The 20,000-nt window shown below is 47.2% G+C and overlaps 1 protein-coding gene and 1 long non-coding RNA gene across 2 annotated transcripts in view; both read right to left on the reverse strand.

The window, feature by feature from the left end:
- Positions 1 to 8,034: 8,034 nt before the first annotated feature.
- Positions 8,035 to 8,511, reverse strand: LOC310875106. Its single transcript, XR_014570614.1, has 2 exons — positions 8,482 to 8,511; positions 8,035 to 8,451 (listed from the first exon to the last, which is right to left on the reverse strand). It is a non-coding gene; the product is annotated as an uncharacterized lncRNA (long non-coding RNA).
- A 4,210-nt stretch (positions 8,512 to 12,721) lies between these two features.
- LOC310875104 (metalloproteinase inhibitor 2-like) overlaps positions 12,722 to 20,000 on the reverse strand; it is a 43,515-nt gene continuing 36,236 nt past the window's right edge. Inside the window, exons 4-5 of the mRNA XM_083788175.1 lie at positions 19,351 to 19,475; positions 12,722 to 12,943 (exon numbers count right to left, since the gene is read on the reverse strand). Of these exons, the coding sequence (XP_083644301.1) occupies positions 12,746 to 12,943; positions 19,351 to 19,475 (323 nt within the window). The 3' untranslated portion in view covers positions 12,722 to 12,745. The remainder of the gene's footprint in view (positions 12,944 to 19,350; positions 19,476 to 20,000) is intronic.

The following is a 20,000-nucleotide window of genomic DNA, read 5'->3' on the forward strand; positions in this document are numbered from 1 at the left end:
TTCATTCATGCACCACCACCACCATGCATGCAGGGTATTTCAGAAGATGCCAGGAAAGGAGAGAACTCACCACACACAACAACACAATACAAGCACAACACCCCTGCAGGGGACAGACAGGAGGATGGGTGGTCTGGTCTTTGTAGTGTCTCCTTATTGCTGAGGCAGACATCAGGGGAAAGCTGTGAGCGATTATAGGGAGGGAGGGACAATATAAGGGATGGGGAGGCGAGGCGAGCACATGAGAGACACTGACTGGGAGAACCCAACTCAGGACAGGGCCGTCCACTAGCTGAAGGTACAGGAAAGTAAATTTGCCCAGTCTCAAATATGTTGAAAAAGTGACTGATGGGCAAGTTAGTATAGCTATATTATATATGCTGTATTTATCTATTTATATCTATTTATTGTCTTTTGTTTATTGATCTATGATGGCCGGTTGTAAATGTCATTAGTATTGTAATGTTAATGTTCTTCTACATCATATGCTGTAACTATTTATTTATTTGGATCACAATGGAATTAAGTCCTCTGACTTTTTGTGCAATCCTGATAATTCTGTACTGCTCTTCTATGACTTGTATCATGAATATATAAAATAAATCAAATCAAATGCACTCTGTCTCCCACAGCCACTTTCAACCACTTTTAACACTTTTTTTACACCTTGCTTATAGGTTTGACAACTTCTAGTTTTTGTGACTTCTTTGGGGACTTCTTTGGGGAATTTGTGTTGTTTTGATGATTAAATGAAATGTATGTAGCCTACAGTTAAAGTTGAAGCTATTTTTAAACTGCCAGATCATCTGAACAGTCACAAGGTGTGTGTGAACTGTGAGGCTGCTGGGGTAAAAAGAAACACTGATCAAAACATCCCATTCACAAGATCCCAACCATGACCAATGGGTGAGACGCTCCGGTTAGTCTAGTTATAGTGCATACATGGGCAATTAACTGGCGGCCCCAAACCTTCACTTAACGTGGCCCTCAGGGTAAGTGGCCCCAAACCTTCACTTAACGTGGCCCTCAGGGTAAGTGACCCAAACCTTCACTTATCGTGGCCCTCAGGGTAAGCGGCCCCAAACCTTCACTTAACGTGGCCCTCAGGGTAAGTGGCCCCAAACCTTCACTTAACGTGGCCCTCAGGGTAAGTGGCCCCAAACCTTCACTTAACGTGGCCCTCAGGGTAAGTGGCCCCAAACCTTCACTTAACGTGGCCCTCAGGGTAAGTGACCCAAACCTTCACTTATCGTGGCCCTCAGGGTAAGCGGCCCCAAACCTTCACTTAACGTGGCCCTCAGGGTAAGTGGCCCCAAACCTTCACTTAACGTGGCCCTCAGGGTAAGTGGCCCCAAACCTTCACTTAACGTGGCCCTCAGGGTAAGTGGCCCCAAACCTTCACTTAACGTGGCCCTCAGGGTAAGTGCCATCCTTCCAACCGTTTCTCCAATTTCTCGTGTCCATGTCTCGGAGCCATAGAGTAGAATCGGCTCAACGGTCGTCCTAAATATTTTCACTTTTAACATCTTACTATAAACTGGGATGACCAGATCTTATGCATGTCATTGCAGGCCATACACTTCCTAGATTGAAAGTCCATTTGGGACTTTTGGGACAGTCCCCTGCCCCTAGGGGCACCCTACTACATTACGTTAGGCAACCCCTGCCCCTAGGGGCACCCTACTACATTACGTTTCCTGGCACCATTACGGTTAGCATCCACACACACACACACACACACACACACACACACACACACACACACACACACACACACACACACACACACACACACACACGCACACACACACACACACACACACACACACACACACACACACACACACACAAAAGCCTTGTTTCTTAAACAATTAACATAATGTAACATTATTATTTTAGCAATATTGGTAGGCTACTGCCAACCAGGCGAAGAAATCAAGGCTTTAAACTTTTGCTTAATTACATTATGAAATCTCTAAGACTATATTAAGATTGAATGGAAAATGAATTGAAAATGGTGGACCCTATTGTAAACAACAAGTGAAATGCTTTATGGTGTCATCCACAGTATTTGTAGATCGAGTTGTGCTTGAACTATTCTAACTGTTAATAAATACTTCAATCAATAATGCTTCTGAATATATTGCATTATTGCTAGTTTTACAGGTAAGTTTAGTTCCATTACAATCTACCTCTAGGGTGGTTCCGTTAGGCCTATTCAGCCTGACGTCATATCATAGCAATGCTTTATCAGGCACAACACAAACAGGCCACAGTGCTGGTTGGCGTTCTCTCACCCTGCCACTAGGTGGCGCCGCTACTTCAAATACACAGTTCCACTGTCAAAACCTGTGAATGAATCATGGAATGAATATGTGTCTGCAAATGGCACCTGAATGGAACTGCAGTCACTTTAAGTCACTATACATTGTATTTTTGGGGAATAGGCTATGCTGTATATGCCTGATCGCCCCTTTACCAACTCCCCCGATTTTTTTAAAATGTAGTTAAAGTTATAATTTTGTATTTCCCTCCCTCTCTGAAATGATCTTGCATACAGATTTATTTGATTGCATAGTAGCCTAGTCGATCTCTATAAAATTTAGAAAGAACAACATGTCACAGAGACTGTGACTGCTTAATTAAGTTAATTTAGGACCTTCTAGCAGTTAATTTCGTTGTATTAAACACATTTCTTCCATGTAGCCCATGTTTTGTAATGGCATCATTATGCCCGTGGAAATACTGAGTGAACTTAACAATGATAAATTAATATGATAATACCTTTTAAATAATCACCAACATGTTTGTTATTTACAGCTAGGTAGAGTAGATATGGAAAGGGGGCGAGCGTACCTGTTACCCTACACACCATTTTGGAAATAACTCTTCCTACTTCCAGCCTGGCCTCTTCCCACTTCCTTCACAGGTGTTACCAATGACACTATAATTAAGGCTCTATTGTTCCATTTAGTGTAGACCTACAGCCAGCTGGTGCTCAAACATTTCAATTCAGAGGACCCCCTGCATAACTGTGAGAGTGTAGCCCATTTGTACATGGGTTAATTTGGTTCCATTTGTAGCCTATACACTCTCAGAGTTACAAACCCGTACAGGGCCATTTTGGAACCCACTCTCAGGGTCAAGGACCAGGGTCCACAGTGTTTCCAGTGAACTTAGTTTAGACAGTTTTTGGTTTAGAGTAGACTAGTCATTGGTTAGACCAGTCATTAGTCCTACAACTACAACCTATCTCAAACCCTCACCCTAAACCTAACCTCCCACGGAGCAGCACACCTAAACCTAAACCTAACCCATGTCTAACCAATGACTAGTCTAAACCTAACCTCCCACGGGGCAGCACACCTAAACCTAAACCTAACCTCCCACGGGGCAGCACACCTAAACCTAAACCTAACCTCCCACGGGGCAGCACACCTAAACCTAACCTCCCACGGGGCAGCACACCTAAACCTAACCTTAACCCATGTCTAACCAATGATGACTAGTCTAAACTAAGTATGCACCCCGAACCAACAACATAGCAGCACCGCCCTGAGGGCTGTATTTTGCGTGTCTTAAGTACCAGGTCTTATTACCTAACTTGAGTAAACTAAAGACCTGGAGGCGTGATCAATGCTCTTTGGCCACTCAGAATAGCCAAATGGCATTGATCACGCCTCCAGGTCTTTAGTTTACTCAAGTCAGGCAATAAGACCTGGTACTACGCAAAATACAGCCCTGAGACTCTGTTTGACCAGAATGGAACAGGGCCTTCATTAGTATATCATGGGTATAACCCCTGTGATGGAAACTAGGGAAGCAATATGGGGCCCGGAGAGCGGTAGGAAGACTGGAAGAGTTATTTCCAAAATAGAGCCTATATTGAGACATCCACCGGGAAGGCCAAACTTCTGTTCCAGTAACCTGTGCGCTTTGGGGTTAAGGCCAGGCCGCGCATGCCGCCCGGGGTGTCATTTAGGTCTGACGCGACAACCATTGCATCACCACCGTGACCTCTCTGACTCTGAGGATCCTTTGTGAAATGATCATGTGGGTGGATCTTGTTGAAGTGGTGGCGACACTGAGGGGGAACTTTCAACAGAGCGCGCTGTTGTTTCGCAACAGTTTGACCCGCCTATGATATAAGAGACTGCAGTCAACAACACACTTCATGATTAAATAAGTAATTAATTGGTATTCAGCATGCCTCTCCGACCTACTTACTTGTACTTACTGGTATTAACTTTTGAGACATTATCTTGGCGAGTCTTTCTTGGGTAACCATGGATGTGAGACAGCGGACAAAGTCGCTGTCATGGACGAGCGTTAGTGGTGTAAAGTAACTAAGTACATGTACTCAAGTACTCTCCTTAAGTACAATTTTGAGGCATTTGTTTTTACTTTCTTCTGTATTTACAAATTTCAATTAGCCTACTTTTACTTCAGAGGAAAATAGCGTTTCAATATATTAATATTATAGGCCATTTGAAAGGCCATTTTGAATACTGGACTTTTACTTGTAACGGAGTATATATTGATACTTTTTTACCCAAGTAAAACATGTGAGTATTGGCAAACCACTCACAGTCACACCCCCTCCACATGGAGACTGTGTGGGCGGATTGAGCAGTCCAGTTGGGGAAATGGCAGACAGCTACCCTACGGTACATCACAGAGGAAATCACCCAGTCAGTCAAAACTGATGATGCTCTTCTTCTTATGCTTAATAAGGTAACAAGAAGACTCGCCCCGTTTCTGTTTTCCTCCCAGAATTTCCTAACCTGACGCTGCCAGATGAGGGCGGTATTGGGTAACCATGTATCCCAACACAGCATTCATCTGGGATCTCTCAGACAGTTGAGCTGACAAAAATCTGTTCCGTACCGGACCAATCAGCGTGAGCTAAGGGCGGGACATGGGCGAAACCGGATGTGAAGCTATATAGACACGTCAATATGATTGGTTGTGTTTGCACGCCCACACGGTGATAGGCAGACGGTCCCATCCAATCATCTACCAAGTATCTTGAAAAAAAGGAACAGCCCCGTCATCGAATTTGCTTCCGCGATCCCAGATCCCAATAAGCTGTGAAACAAATTTGTGTAGCAAGCTTCTTGGATCTGGCAGCGTCAGGTTAAGAATTTCCCCCAATGTGAGGGGTGGGAGAGGCTGGACAGCAGACGGCTGGACTTTGAATTTCTCTAACTATAAACTTTCATGACAGCAGACAGCCTAAGTACAAATATAATTTATGAAAATCTACTACATTGAAGTCTGTTCACAGAAGTTGTTGTAGGATATGTGGGGATTATCTGACGAGGTACCATTTGAGTGTGAAAAACCTTACATATACTAAATAATACTAAATTGTTTATAGGGTCAATATAAGTAAAATAATATAGCCTTTCTACAGGAGTATCTTTTTATATTTTTCCAAAAAGAATACAAGCAGCCAATAGCATATTACAAAGTTATCCCCCTCACTGGTGACAATTCCGGGAGGAAAAACGGGCAAGCACCGGGTCGAGTCTTCCGGTATTCCTTAATAAAATCTACTACCATCTAGATAAACCTCAAAAGAAACGATATGCTCGGGTACTCTTTGTAGACTTCTCCTCTGCGTTTAACACAATGAGACCTCATATTTTGATGAGGAAACTCTTTGATATGGGTGCTAACACCAATATCATCAGGTGGGTGGAGTCATTCCTGACTGAGCGGGTACAACAGGTCAAGGTGAATAAAGCAATATCTCTCCCATTACAACCCAGATTCGGCACAAACAAGGGACTAAATTCTTTTCGCTCCTATGCCACCAAAATGTGGAACGCCCTACCAACAGTCATTAAGACATGTGAATCCCTTGACTCCTTCAAAACCGCTCTCAAAGGGCACCTACGGATGGCTGCAATTCGAAACTGGCCTCTGTAAAATCTGAATCCCCCCTCCCCCCACCCCATTTCCCCTCACTGTATATGTATCTTTTCCCTTTTTGCTTCCTATATGATGAATTCCTATTCTGTTCTTTAGCTACATAGAAGTGTCTATTTGTATGTCTCTAAATGTTTTGATGAATTGAACAATGTGGACCCTGTTGTAAACAAGTGTAATGCTTAATTGGGTCGTCCACTCACAGTTAACAGTCTTTGTATTGAGTTTGTGCTTAAAATGTACTGTAAATTCTACAAACTGTTAATAAATATTTCAATCAATCAATCAATCAATCACTGGGGCTCCGCAAGGGAGCGTGATTTCACCGGTATTGTTCACGCTGTACACAAGCGACTGTAGGAGTGAGTCAGACAACACCTGTATTGTTAAATTCGCAGACGACACAGCTATTGTTGGTCTGATTGAGGATGATGAGATAAGCTATAAAGAACAGTGGACGAGTTTGCCGGTTGGTGCAGGAGTAACTTCCTCCAGCTTAATATAAAAAAAACTAAGGAGGTCATATTGGACCTTAGGACTGGTGCCCATGCACACCGGGAAATAGTCATTGGTGGGGATGGGGTAGTGATTGTGGACGAATATAAGTACTTGGGTACAACGATTGATTCCAAGCTGACATGGAATTCCAACACTCATTCCATCTACAAGAAAGGTCAGCAGAGGCTGCATTTTATGCGCAGACTGAGACAGTATAACGTTGAAAAACATATCATGGCACTTTTTCATCGATCCTTTGTGGAGAGTGCATTGACATTTTGTTTTGTTTCCTGGTATGGCTCATTATCATTGGTTAATAATAACAAACTCCATAAAATCATCAGCGTGTCCAGTAAAATAGCTGGGGTACGATTTGAGAGTATGACCCCAATGTATGAGACCCGGGTCCTCAGGAAGGGGAAAGCTATTACTAGGGACAACACACACCCGTTATACAGCCAATATCATCTTTTACCATCAGGGCGACGGTATATGGTACCTTCCCTGCAGGCTATAGGGCCTCAAGATCGTTTGTTCCCATAAGTATAGGACTGATGAACAAGCAGGCCCCGTCTCAGTTCCGTGCATAAGGTGTGATGTGATGCCTCTTGGAACTATGACTGGTGGCCTTCTGTTGGCACTGTTTCTTTATTGTCTATGTACTGTGTGATCTGTTTGTTTGCATGTTTTATGTATATCCTGATGACTGCTCTGCACTAAACAAATCTCCGAAAGGACAAATAACCCATTCTGACCGGGCACCCATTTTGGTGTCAGCATCATGTTATGCTTTAGCTATTTAAAAATAGCAGATCTACAAGCTCATATCGCGCCACCGAGTGGTGCGATACGAGCTTGTAGGTCTGCTACTTTTGAAAAATCGAAGAGCGACTGACATTTTTAGAATCTGATCTCAGGTCAGAATGGGTTCATCAGACCAGTGTGTGTCCGGCGGAAACCTCGTATATGAATCTGATCTCAGGTCAGAATGGGATAAAGTATCTATATCTAAAGGCAGAGGGGAAAAATAAGGAATTAAGGAAAACAAGAAATCACCTCCTCCGTCGACACTCTATGAACAAACATCATCGGTTTGTTTGGCACCGCCAGGCTTTTTATTTTTTAGGGGAAGAGAGAGAGAGAGAGAGCGCCGCGAAGATGACAAAAACCACCGCGCTCTGGGCTCACTCTGCAGATTTCTCAAATTCTTTCCCTGTTGAGTCGATCACCACATCCATTTAAACCGTACGGCGCTGCCCCTTTCCCACAGCCCTCCTCTTCAATATAATATAACTCTGATATAACTGTACAGCTCTGCCCCTTTCCCACAGCCCTCCTCTTCACTCTAATATCATCAATTTAGCTTGTTGGGAGGCAAGTGGACTCAGTGCTATAGTAAGCTTGTTGGGAGGCAAGTTGACTCAGTGCTAGTAAGCTTGTTGGGAGGCAAGTGGACTCAGTGCTAGTAAGCTTGATCCTAGTACGCAAACAGACACCACACCGACCTGGCGATTCTGGTAGTGGGATTAAAGCTAATAAAACTGGTTCAATTGTTTAGACTTGACAAACAGTAATTCATATTATAACACCACAAGGCAGGGGTTTTCTTTTCTTTCAAACATTTGGCTTTTATTTGATAATACTGTATATTTTGTCCATTTGGCTTTAGGACTTACACAAAGCATCAGACACATGCATCGTCCTCTTCAAAGTTTTCCATTTTAGACACAAAAAAAGAACCTCTGTACTTCTCTCTCTCTCCTTCTCTCTTTCTCTCTCTCTCTCTCCTTCTCTCTCTCACGTTACTCCAGCGCAAGAGGACCCTCTCCTTTCCACACTACAGCTATACATGACAAAGAAACAGCCGGAAAAAAAACAACACACATAAAATCATGACATGATATAACACTGAATAAAAACAAAATGGAAAATAATTAAAGAAATAATGGAAAGAGTTTAATTGTTTTAAATTAGGCCTCTAATGCTCCGCCTTCGTGTCGTTGAAATGTTAATGTATAGCTTGAGGTGTATTAAACTGTGTGTATACACTCTGATCGGGTATGAAACAGCACTGTGTGTAGCCTATACACTCAGGTATACACTCGGGTAACTTGGCTTTCTAGGACGGCGATATAAAGCTTTTCATTATCAACCACTTCAAACCTGTTCCAACTCCCCCCCCCCACGTCTATTCGCACAAAATAGCCGAGCTCAGGACAGGGCTAATTTCGCCCCAACGTTCGCCTAATCAGACCTTCCCGGGAATATCGGAACACTAGGGTTGGAGTGGCTAATGACAGGAGCAGCGCGGCAACGCTAAGCATGGCAGGACCTGTAGATGTTTTAGGGCAAGTCATGACATTTTGCGGTTTTGCATTTTACAAACAAGAGTTTGACAGGTAAATACGACAGACACTGAATTACAATCCCACACAAGCTATTTTTGTTTCTCCCTTTCATCACATGTTAATGTATATATAGCTAAACAGAACAAACAAACAAACAAACAAACCCTCCTCCTACACCTCTCGCTTATGTCTCTCCACAAAACATTTTCCATTTTTACTGCAGTTTATAACTTTGTCTCTGTTTTTGGACAAATGGCAAGAATAAAAAGAGCACAACTTGGTTATGGGGCGAATCACCGAAAAGCACTTGTTAACGGGTAAACTTCTGTCTGTCTGTCTGTCTCCGTCCGTCCGTCCGGGCGAAGACATCGCGTCCACGTGTTCAGGTTCTATATATATACTGGAACTCATCCTCGACAAAAAAAAAGATCTAGTTCTAAAATAATTCTCAAGATTGTTAAAATAACAACAAGTATTATGCATAACGGTAGGTACTATACTGCTACATATACTGCATGTAGACGAGATGCAACGGGACAGGATGGGTGTCTGAGAGGTGGAGCTAAAGGATGGGTGTCTGAGAGGTGGAACTAAAGGATGGGTGTCTGAGAGGTGGAACTAAAGGATGGGTGTCTGAGAGGTGGAACTAAAGGATGGGCGTCTGAGAGGTGGAACTAAAGGATGGGTGTCTGAGAGGTGGAACTAAAGGATGGGCGTCTGAGAGGTGGAACTAAAGGATGGGTGTCTGAGAGGTGGAACTAAAGGATGGGCGTCTGAGAGGTGGAACTAAAGGATGGGCGTCTGAGAGGTGGAACTAAAGGATGGGCGTCTGAGAGGTGGAGCTAAAGGATGGGTGTCTGAGAGGTGGAACTAAAGGATGGGCGTCTGAGAGGTGGAGCTAAAGGATGGGTGTCTGAGAGGTGGAACTAAAGGATGGGTGTGTGAGAGGTGGAACTAAAGGATGGGTGTCTGAGAGGTGGAACTAAAGGATGGGTGTCTGAGAGGTGGAACTAAAGGATGGGTGTGTGAGAGGTGGAACTAAAGGATGGGTGTCTGAGAGGTGGAGCTAAAGGATGGGTGTGTGAGAGGTGGAACTAAAGGATGGGTGTCTGAGAGGTGGAACTAAAGGATGGGTGTCTGAGAGGTGGAACTAAAGGATGGGTGTGTGAGAGGTGGAACTAAAGGATGGGCGTCTGAGAGGTGGAACTAAAGGATGGGTGTGTGAGAGGTGGAACTAAAGGATGGGTGTGTGAGAGGTGGAACTAAAGGATGGGTGTCTGAGAGGTGGAACTAAAGGATGGGCGTCTGAGAGGTGGAGCTAAAGGATGGGCGTCTGAGAGGTGGAGCTAAAGGATGGGTGTGTGAGAGGTGGAACTAAAGGATGGGTGTCTGAGAGGTGGAACTAAAGGATGGGTGTCTGTGAGAGGTGGAACTAAAGGATGGGTGTCTGAGAGGTGGAACTAAAGGATGGGTGTCTGAGAGGTGGCGCGACGGAACTAAAGAGGCAAAGGAAAAATTGGAGGGAGGTTTAGATAGTCTTCTAGACTGGGCTTGAGTGTGAGTGAGTGTGTGTGTTAGTGCGTGCACGTGTGTGTGTGTGTGTGTGTGTGTGTGCGCGCGCGCTCGTGTGTGTATGCGTAAGTGGGGGGTTGGATGTGTGGTCGTATAAGGTACCTCGTGAGCAGGATCACATTTCACCTTCACACAGCATAGACTGGTCCAGTGAGACCTGCACAATAAAACCCATAGCATTCATTTGACTGTTTAGCTCCTGAGAATGGCACATAATGGACTCTTTTTGTTTCCAGGACTTGCACACACACTCGGGAGTGAAATGCACACTGAGGATTTTAGCGTGTACAAGGAGCGCAGTAGGCTATAGCAACGAATGGTTCCCAAACTTTGTCATGTCAAGGACACCCAAATTGACTAATTATTAGCCCACGGGACCCCCCCCCCCATTTGAAAAGACATGCCAGGGGCCCTCATAAGAGACTCTAGCAGTGATTCTCAACTCATTTAATTTCCAGGACCCCCAGGTTGATATGTGCTAGGCTACGGACCCCCATTTAATGGCATTTCTATCTCTGAGACCCCCAATTTATATTGTAAAATCAAAGTTAATTTAACTCTGAGAGTGGGTCCATTTGGTTCCATTTGTACACTCAGAGTTACAGACCCATAAGGGTCCATTTGGTTCCTAACTATCATTTAGCTGGGGACCCCCTGAAACTCCCTCAAGGACCCCTGGGGGGAACCACTGGACTACGACACTTACATCCCCCCCCCCCCCCCCCCCCCCTCATACGTGAGCAATATAAAATGGCTATTATCAATATTAATATTACTATTTAAAAGAAGCAATGTTAAAAGCGAGCATGTCTCACAACTCCCATGGGCGTCTATAGCCTGATTGGTCCCGTCAGTAAACATGAGGGGAAATCCATACCTAATTATAATAATAATAATAACGTTGGTCTTGATTCGTGGGAAGAAGGAGACAATCATTAAAAAAAAAAAAAAAGAAAGGAAGAAAAAGGCAACTTGAAAAATTTGTCTTTGGAATAAAAAAAATCTAAACGGAGAATGAGGTAATTAAAGTATCTAAACACAACGGAACTATTTTATGACTGATGGATCGTCCATGAGCTCAGAGATGGATTGGTGTGGTCTGAAAGCAGAGCTCAGAGATGGATTGGTGTGGTCTGAAAGCAGAGCTCAGAGATGGATTGGTGTGGTCTGAAAGCAGAGCTAAGAGCTATGCAGGGGCGGGAAGTGCTCTCTCTCTCTCTCTCTCTCTCTCTCTCTCTCTCTCATAATTATATCCTCCTGACGCCAGCCTCAGGAGGAAGTGACATCATCATCACTCGACCAGTCTATGTCTCGTCATCACGACGCTAACCGTGGTTTGGTTTCTTGTTGCAGAGACGCCGGGGTTCCGAGAACAACGTCCAGAACAGTGGGTTCCCAAATGCACTGCTCTGGAACGTTCCCCTTTTTCAGAGTGTACAGAGATACAAGCCTTGCATTTTGGGAACTGAACAAAGCGGTCGTAACAAGTATGCTATTATTTAAGCTCCCGACACAAAAAGCTGAAGGATGGAGGTTGTTCTCGGACCGGCGGTGACTCTGTCTTAAAGGCCGTTCACGCCAAGCACTCCTATCTATATAACGATAACAACAAGATAACAACAATAAGGTACATTTGGCTCACCACAGGCTTTGTTACTATGTTTATGCTGCAGTGGATTCTTGTCATTCACTCGAGTTTATAGAACTATGTTTTTTTTAACCCATTCTGACCGGGCACCCATTTTGGTGTTCGCATCATGTCGTGCTTTAGCTATTTAAAAATAGCAGATCTACAAGCTCATATCGCGCCACCGAGTGGCGCGATACGAGCTTGTAGGTCTGCTATTTTTTGAAAAATCGAAGAACGACTGACATTTTTTGAATCTGATCTCAGGTCAGAATGGGTTCGTCAGACCAGTGTGTGTCCAGTGGAAACCTCGTATGAATCTGATCTCAGGTCAGAATGGGTTAAACTATTTATGTATACGCGGTGGTTATATTGCAGTGCTTGATGTGAACGGCCCTTCATATCGAAATCCTTTTTCTCTGTGTACTCACATGTGACTAATCTTATAACCACTTATAAACCCTACATACCTCTACGCCGAAAATAGCCGATCTACACGCGGCCGTGCGTGGGCTGTGTAGATGAGCTATTTCCACGGGAACATTTCCGCCCCGATTTACGATAACAATGCCCAGCCTCGGGGCGCTATATATATATATATATATATAGGGTTTCACATGGGTTCATTGTAATGTATTATTTTACATGTAATCATTAATATTATTATTATTATTATTTTCTTTTCCATCATCAGGCTGTGCAGTGGGGCGGGGCGGGCCCCCCTCCCTCCCTCCCTCCCTCCCTCCTGGGAACCCCCCTCGGGCCTTTAGGGGTCCTCCACGTCCAGGAACTCCTTCTTGGGCAGCGCCACGCCGCGGTACCAGGAGCACGACCCGTCGGCCCGCTTGATGCAGGCGTAGTGGTTGGCCTGGCGGCCGTACACCTGCTTCTCGATCATCAGGTCCGTCCACAGGCACTCCTCGGGGGCGGAGATCTCACAGGGCAGGGTGGGGCAGCGCACGATCTGTACGGAACAGAGGAAACTACATGTCAGATCTCACAGGGCAGGGTGGGGCAGCACACGATCTGCACGGGACAGAGGAAACTACATGTCAGATCTCACAGGGCAGGGTGGGGCAGCGCACGATCTGCACGGGACAGAGGAAACTACATGTCAGATCTCACAGGGCAGGGTGGGGCAGCGCACGATCTGTATGGAACAGAGGAAACTACATGTCAGATCTCACAGGGCAGGGTGGGGCAGCGCACGATCTGCACGGGACAGAGGAAACTACATGTCAGATCTCACAGGGCAGGGTGGGGCAGCGCACGATCTGTATGGAACAGAGGAAACTACATGTCAGATCTCACAGGGCAGCGTGGGGCAGCGCACGATCTGCACGGAACAGAGGAAACTACATGTCAGATCTCACAGGGCAGGGTGGGGCAGCGCACGATCTGCACGGAACAGAGGGAACTACATGTCAGATCTCACAGGGCAGCGTGGGGCAGCGCACGATCTGTACGGAACAGAGGAAACTACATGTCAGATCTCACAGGGCATCGTGGGGCAGCGCACGATCTGCATGGAACAGAGGAAACTACATGTCAGATCTCACAGGGCAGGGTGGGGCAGCGCACGATCTGTACGGAACAGAGGAAACTACATGTCAGATCTCACAGGGCAGCGTGGGGCAGCGCACGATCTGTACGGAACAGAGGAAACTACATGTCAGATCTCACAGGGCAGGGTGGGGCAGCGCACGATCTGCACGGAACAGAGGAAACTACATGTCAGATCTCACAGGGCAGGGTGGGGCAGCGCACGATCTGCATGGAACAGAGGAAACTACATGTCAGATCTCACAGGGCAGGGTGGGGCAGCGCACGATCTGTATGGAACAGAGGAAACTACATGTCAGATCTCACAGGGCAGGGTGGGGCAGCGCACGATCTGTATGGAACAGAGGAAACTACATGTCAGATCTCACAGGGCAGGGTGGGGCAGCGCACGATCTGCACGGGACAGAGGAAACTACATGTCAGATCTCACAGGGCAGGGTGGGGCAGCGCACGATCTGCACGGAACAGAGGGAACTACATGTCAGATCTCACAGGGCAGGGTGGGGCAGCGCACGATCTGTATGGAACAGAGGAAACTACATGTCAGATCTCACAGGGCAGGGTGGGGCAGCGCACGATCTGCACGGGACAGAGGAAACTACATGTCAGATCTCACAGGGCAGGGTGGGGCAGCGCACGATCTGTATGGAACAGAGGAAACTACATGTCAGATCTCACAGGGCAGCGTGGGGCAGCGCACGATCTGCACGGAACAGAGGAAACTACATGTCAGATCTCACAGGGCAGGGTGGGGCAGCGCACGATCTGCACGGAACAGAGGGAACTACATGTCAGATCTCACAGGGCAGCGTGGGGCAGCGCACGATCTGTACGGAACAGAGGAAACTACATGTCAGATCTCACAGGGCAGCGTGGGGCAGCGCACGATCTGCATGGAACAGAGGAAACTACATGTCAGATCTCACAGGGCAGGGTGGGGCAGCGCACGATCTGTACGGAACAGAGGAAACTACATGTCAGATCTCACAGGGCAGCGTGGGGCAGCGCACGATCTGTACGGAACAGAGGAAACTACATGTCAGATCTCACAGGGCAGGGTGGGGCAGCGCACGATCTGCACGGAACAGAGGAAACTACATGTCAGATCTCACAGGGCAGGGTGGGGCAGCGCACGATCTGCATGGAACAGAGGAAACTACATGTCAGATCTCACAGGGCAGGGTGGGGCAGCGCACGATCTGTATGGAACAGAGGAAACTACATGTCAGATCTCACAGGGCAGGGTGGGGCAGCGCACGATCTGTATGGAACAGAGGAAACTACATGTCAGATCTCACAGGGCAGGGTGGGGCAGCGCACGATCTGCACGGGACAGAGGAAACTACATGTCAGATCTCACAGGGCAGGGTGGGGCAGCGCACGATCTGCACGGAACAGAGGAAACTACATGTCAGATCTCACAGGGCAGGGTGGGGCAGCACACGATCTGTATGGAACAGAGGAAACTACATGTCAGATCTCACAGGGCAGGGTGGGGCAGCACACGATCTGCACGGAACAGAGGAAACTACATGTCAGATCTCACAGGGCAGGGTGGGGCAGCGCACGATCTGCACGGAACAGAGGAAACTACATGTCAGATCTCACAGGGCAGGGTGGGGCAGCGCACGATCTGTATGGAACAGAGGAAACTACATGTCAGATCTCACAGGGCAGGGTGGGGCAGCGCACGATCTGCACGGGACAGAGGAAACTACATGTCAGATCTCACAGGGCAGGGTGGGGCAGCGCACGATCTGTATGGAACAGAGGAAACTACATGTCAGATCTCACAGGGCAGCGTGGGGCAGCGCACGATCTGCACGGAACAGAGGAAACTACATGTCAGATCTCACAGGGCAGGGTGGGGCAGCGCACGATCTGCACGGAACAGAGGGAACTACATGTCAGATCTCACAGGGCAGCGTGGGGCAGCGCACGATCTGTACGGAACAGAGGAAACTACATGTCAGATCTCACAGGGCAGCGTGGGGCAGCGCACGATCTGCATGGAACAGAGGAAACTACATGTCAGATCTCACAGGGCAGGGTGGGGCAGCGCACGATCTGTACGGAACAGAGGAAACTACATGTCAGATCTCACAGGGCAGCGTGGGGCAGCGCACGATCTGTACGGAACAGAGGAAACTACATGTCAGATCTCACAGGGCAGGGTGGGGCAGCGCACGATCTGCACGGAACAGAGGAAACTACATGTCAGATCTCACAGGGCAGGGTGGGGCAGCGCACGATCTGCATGGAACAGAGGAAACTACATGTCAGATCTCACAGGGCAGGGTGGGGCAGCGCACGATCTGTATGGAACAGAGGAAACTACATGTCAGATCTCACAGGGCAGGGTGGGGCAGCGCACGATCTGTATGGAACAGAGGAAACTACATGTCAGATCTCACAGGGCAGGGTGGGGCAGCGCACGATCTGCACGGGACAGAGGAAACTACATGTCAGATCTCACAGGGCAGGGTGGGGCAGCGCACGATCTGCACGGAACAGAGGAAACTACATGTCAGATCTCACAGGGCAGGGTGGGGCAGCACACGATCTGTATGGAACAGAGGAAACTACATGTCAGATCTCACAGGGCAGGGTGGGGCAGCACACGATCTGCACGGAACAGAGGAAACTACATGTCAGATCTCACAGGGCAGGGTGGGGCAGCGCACGATCTGCACGGAACAGAGGAAACTACATGTCAGATCTCACAGGGCAGGGTGGGGCAGCGCACGATCTGTATGGAACAGAGGAAACTACATGTCAGATCTCACAGGGCAGGGTGGGGCAGCGCACGATCTGCACGGAACAGAGGAAACTACATGTCAGATCTCACAGGGCAGGGTGGGGCAGCGCACGATCTGCACGGAACAGAGGAAACTACATGTCAGATCGCACAGGGCAGCGCACGATCTGTATGGAACAGAGGAAACTACATGTCAGATCTCACAGGGCAGCGCACGATCTGCATGGAACAGAGGAAACTACATGTCAGATCTCACAGGGCAGGGTGGGGCAGCGCACGATCTGCACGGAACAGAGGAAACTACATGTCAGATCTCACAGGGCAGGGTGGGGCAGCGCACGATCTGTATGGAACAGAGGAAACTACATGTCAGATCTCACAGGGCAGGGTGGGGCAGCGCACGATCTGTATGGAACAGAGGAAACTACATGTCAGATCTCACAGGGCAGGGCACGATCTGTATGGAACAGAGGAAACTACATGTCAGATCTCACAGGGCAGCACACGATCTGTATGGAACAGAGGAAACTACATGTCAGATCTCACAGGGCAGCACACGATCTGTATGGAACAGAGGAAACTACATGTCAGATCTCACAGGGCAGCACACGATCTGTATGGAACAGAGGAAACTACATGTCAGATCTCACAGGGCAGTGCACGATCTGTATGGAACAGAGGAAACTACATGTCAGATCTCACAGGGCAGCACACGATCTGTATGGAACAGAGGAAACTACATGTCAGATCTCACAGGGCAGGGTGGGGCAGCACACGATCTGCACGGAACAGATTAAACTACATGTCAGATCTCACAGGGCAGGGTGGGGCAGCACACGATCTGTACGGAACAGAGGAAACTACATGTCAGATCTCACAGGGCAGGGTGGGGCAGCACACGATCTGTACGGAACAGAGGAAACTACATGTCAGATCTCACAGGGCAGTGCAGATCTACATGGGACAGATTAAACTACATGTCAGATCTCACAGGGCAGTGCAGATCTACATGGGACAGATTAAACTACATGTCAGATCTCACAGGGCAGTGCAGATCTACACGGAACAGAGGAAACAAAGGAACATATAGCTGCCAGCGCTGTACCAATCATGCGTTAGCAGGGTCCAGATTCCACACAAATGGAATCATATGGTGTAATCATAAACAATATGCCTCATCGTAGCTCGGAGGCATAATAATACCACCAGCCAGGTAATAAATAATATTAGGAGCCGTAATGCTGTTCCAATGAGGTCTTCTTTCCACATTATATTTGCAGCAACATTCCTGGTTTCGTACGCCCATATTTGGGCATATGGTGCATTAATAAATAATAATAATAAGGGACGTCCCGCACGAGGGCACTTTTTAGACAAAAATAGCGAAAATATCAGATCTACAATCTCTCAACGCGTCGCACTGCATTGCATTGAGAGTTTGTAGATCAGCTATTTTCGGGGCGCACCGCAGCACTCTTTAGTGGAGATGCGGGTGTAACCACATGGATTTCTAAAAACATTTGTTCAACGCAAAATGCTGCATTCAAAGTTCAGGAGACTTTGGAAAAAAAGGGAATTCTCCTGAATGCTGCCTTCCGGCATTTTGCATTTCTTTCACCTTTAGTAAATGCTGCGTTCGTGGTCTGGAGAGGGCAGTTGTTTTACAGACGGGTAAAAGGGCAGGGGCTGAAGCCCCCTTTGATGTCTATGTGTGCACGTCCCTGGCCTACTTGTGTGCAACGTGCAACTTGCACGTTGCACACAAGTAGGCCATGTATGGCCATGGCCTCTGTTGAGGTGCCTCTGTTGAGGTGCCTCTGTTGAGGTGCCTCTGTTGAGGTGCCTCTGTTGAGGTGCCTCTGTTGAGGTGCCTCTGTTGAGGTGCCTCTGTTGAGGTGCCTCTGTTGAGGTGCCTCTGTTGAGGTGCCTCTGTTGAGGTGCCTCTGTTGAGGTGCCTCTGTTGAGGTGCCTCTGTTGAGGTGCCTCTGTTGAGGTGCCTCTGTTGAGGTGCCTCTGTTGAGGTGCCTCTGTTGAGGTGCCTCTGTTGAGGTGTCTCTGTTGAGGTGCCTCTGTTGAGGTGCCTCTGTTGAGGTGCCTCTGTTGCACCTCTGCCTCTATAGAGCGTCGCAGTCCCGCCCCCTTTCATGACGACGCCAGGCCCAGGAAATGATTCCCAATGCATAGACATTTCAAATGGTATTTATTTATTAAGACCTTTTAAGCGTCGTACAAAGACAACTAGAGGTGTGACAAATCATGACAACAAACACAATATTTTGGACCAAACAAATAATTACAAAGAAGAAAAACAACAAAAAATTTGTTGTAACCTGCCGTTTTTTTTCTTTGTTTGGCCCAAAACATTGTGTTTATTGTCATGATTTGGCTTTGTTTATTGTCAAGATTTGGCTTTGTTTATTGTCAAGATTTGGCTTTGTCCGTGGCGTAAACGTCTTTAAATACATACTTTCCAAAAAGTCTATGAGGAAAATGAACGGGGATTTCTTTTCCGGGTCTCTCGAGGGGGCGGGACTGCGGCGCTCTATTGCACCTCTGTTGCACCTCTGCCTGTGTTGTTTTCGTCGACTAAAACAAGATGAAAAATGTTCGTCGACTACCTTTTACCACTGACGAAAACTAAATGGAAACTAAACTAGGACTAAATATACTGACAATTTTGTCAACAAAAAAAAACTAGACTAAAATGTCAGGAAGGGACTTCTTCATTTTACAATTAGTTTTACAATTAGTTGCATGCTGAAAATAGCCGATCTACAAGCTCACAACGTGTCGCGCTGCGACGCATTGTGAGCTTGCAGATCTGCTATTTTCAGCAAGTGTAAAATCAGCCATTACGACGGCCCGCCAAAATAAATTTTAGTCAACTAAATCACCTGTAGATTTAAACGACTAAAATCTCATGACATTTAGTCGACTAAAACTAGACTAACACTAAAACATTCCAGGTGACTAAAATGTGACTAAAACTAAGGGGAAAACCATTCAAGAGACTATGACTAAAACCAAAAACAGTGCGTTTCATAGTTTACCTTGCACTCACAGCCCATCTGGTAGCGCTGGGTGAGGCTCTTCTTCTGTGTGGGGCTCATGGTCTCCCAGGGCTGGATGTAGTCACACAGGGTCACGTGCATGCGCCCCCCCGTCTCGCCTTTACCTGGAGAACCACACACACACACACACACATAGTCACACAGGGTCACGTGCATGCGCCCCCCCGTCTCGCCTTTACCTGGAGAACCACACACACACACACACACACACACAGTCACACAGGGATGTGTTGCTGCATCGCAGCGTTGCTGCATCGCAGGCTGAGATGTGTCCGCAAACACTCGCCCCTAATTACAGAGTTGTAAGAAGAGGAACTGCTGAAGCCAGCATTTTCTCTCTCTCTCTCTCTCTCTCTCTCTCTCTCTCTCTCTCCCATGGGGTCCAGACAACCAAATACATATTAATTTAGCGGTGGTTTGAGATGAAACCGTTTCAAATGACAACTCCCCGGTTTGTTCCTCATGGTACTTGAAGTGAGACGAGACACGGATGGGGGTTAACTGTGGTTGGAACATTTGGGGGCGAGGGGGGGAGTGAGGGGAGGGATGATGCGGGCCATGTATGACAGCAGATAAAGACCTCCGGGCGACGTGTTACAGACAGACAGACAGACAGACAGATAATGGGC

The sequence above is a fragment of the Protomyctophum parallelum genome (assembly GCF_964188405.1).
Source record: "Protomyctophum parallelum genome assembly, chromosome: 17".
NCBI classification, from domain to species: Eukaryota; Metazoa; Chordata; class Actinopteri; order Myctophiformes; family Myctophidae; genus Protomyctophum; species Protomyctophum parallelum.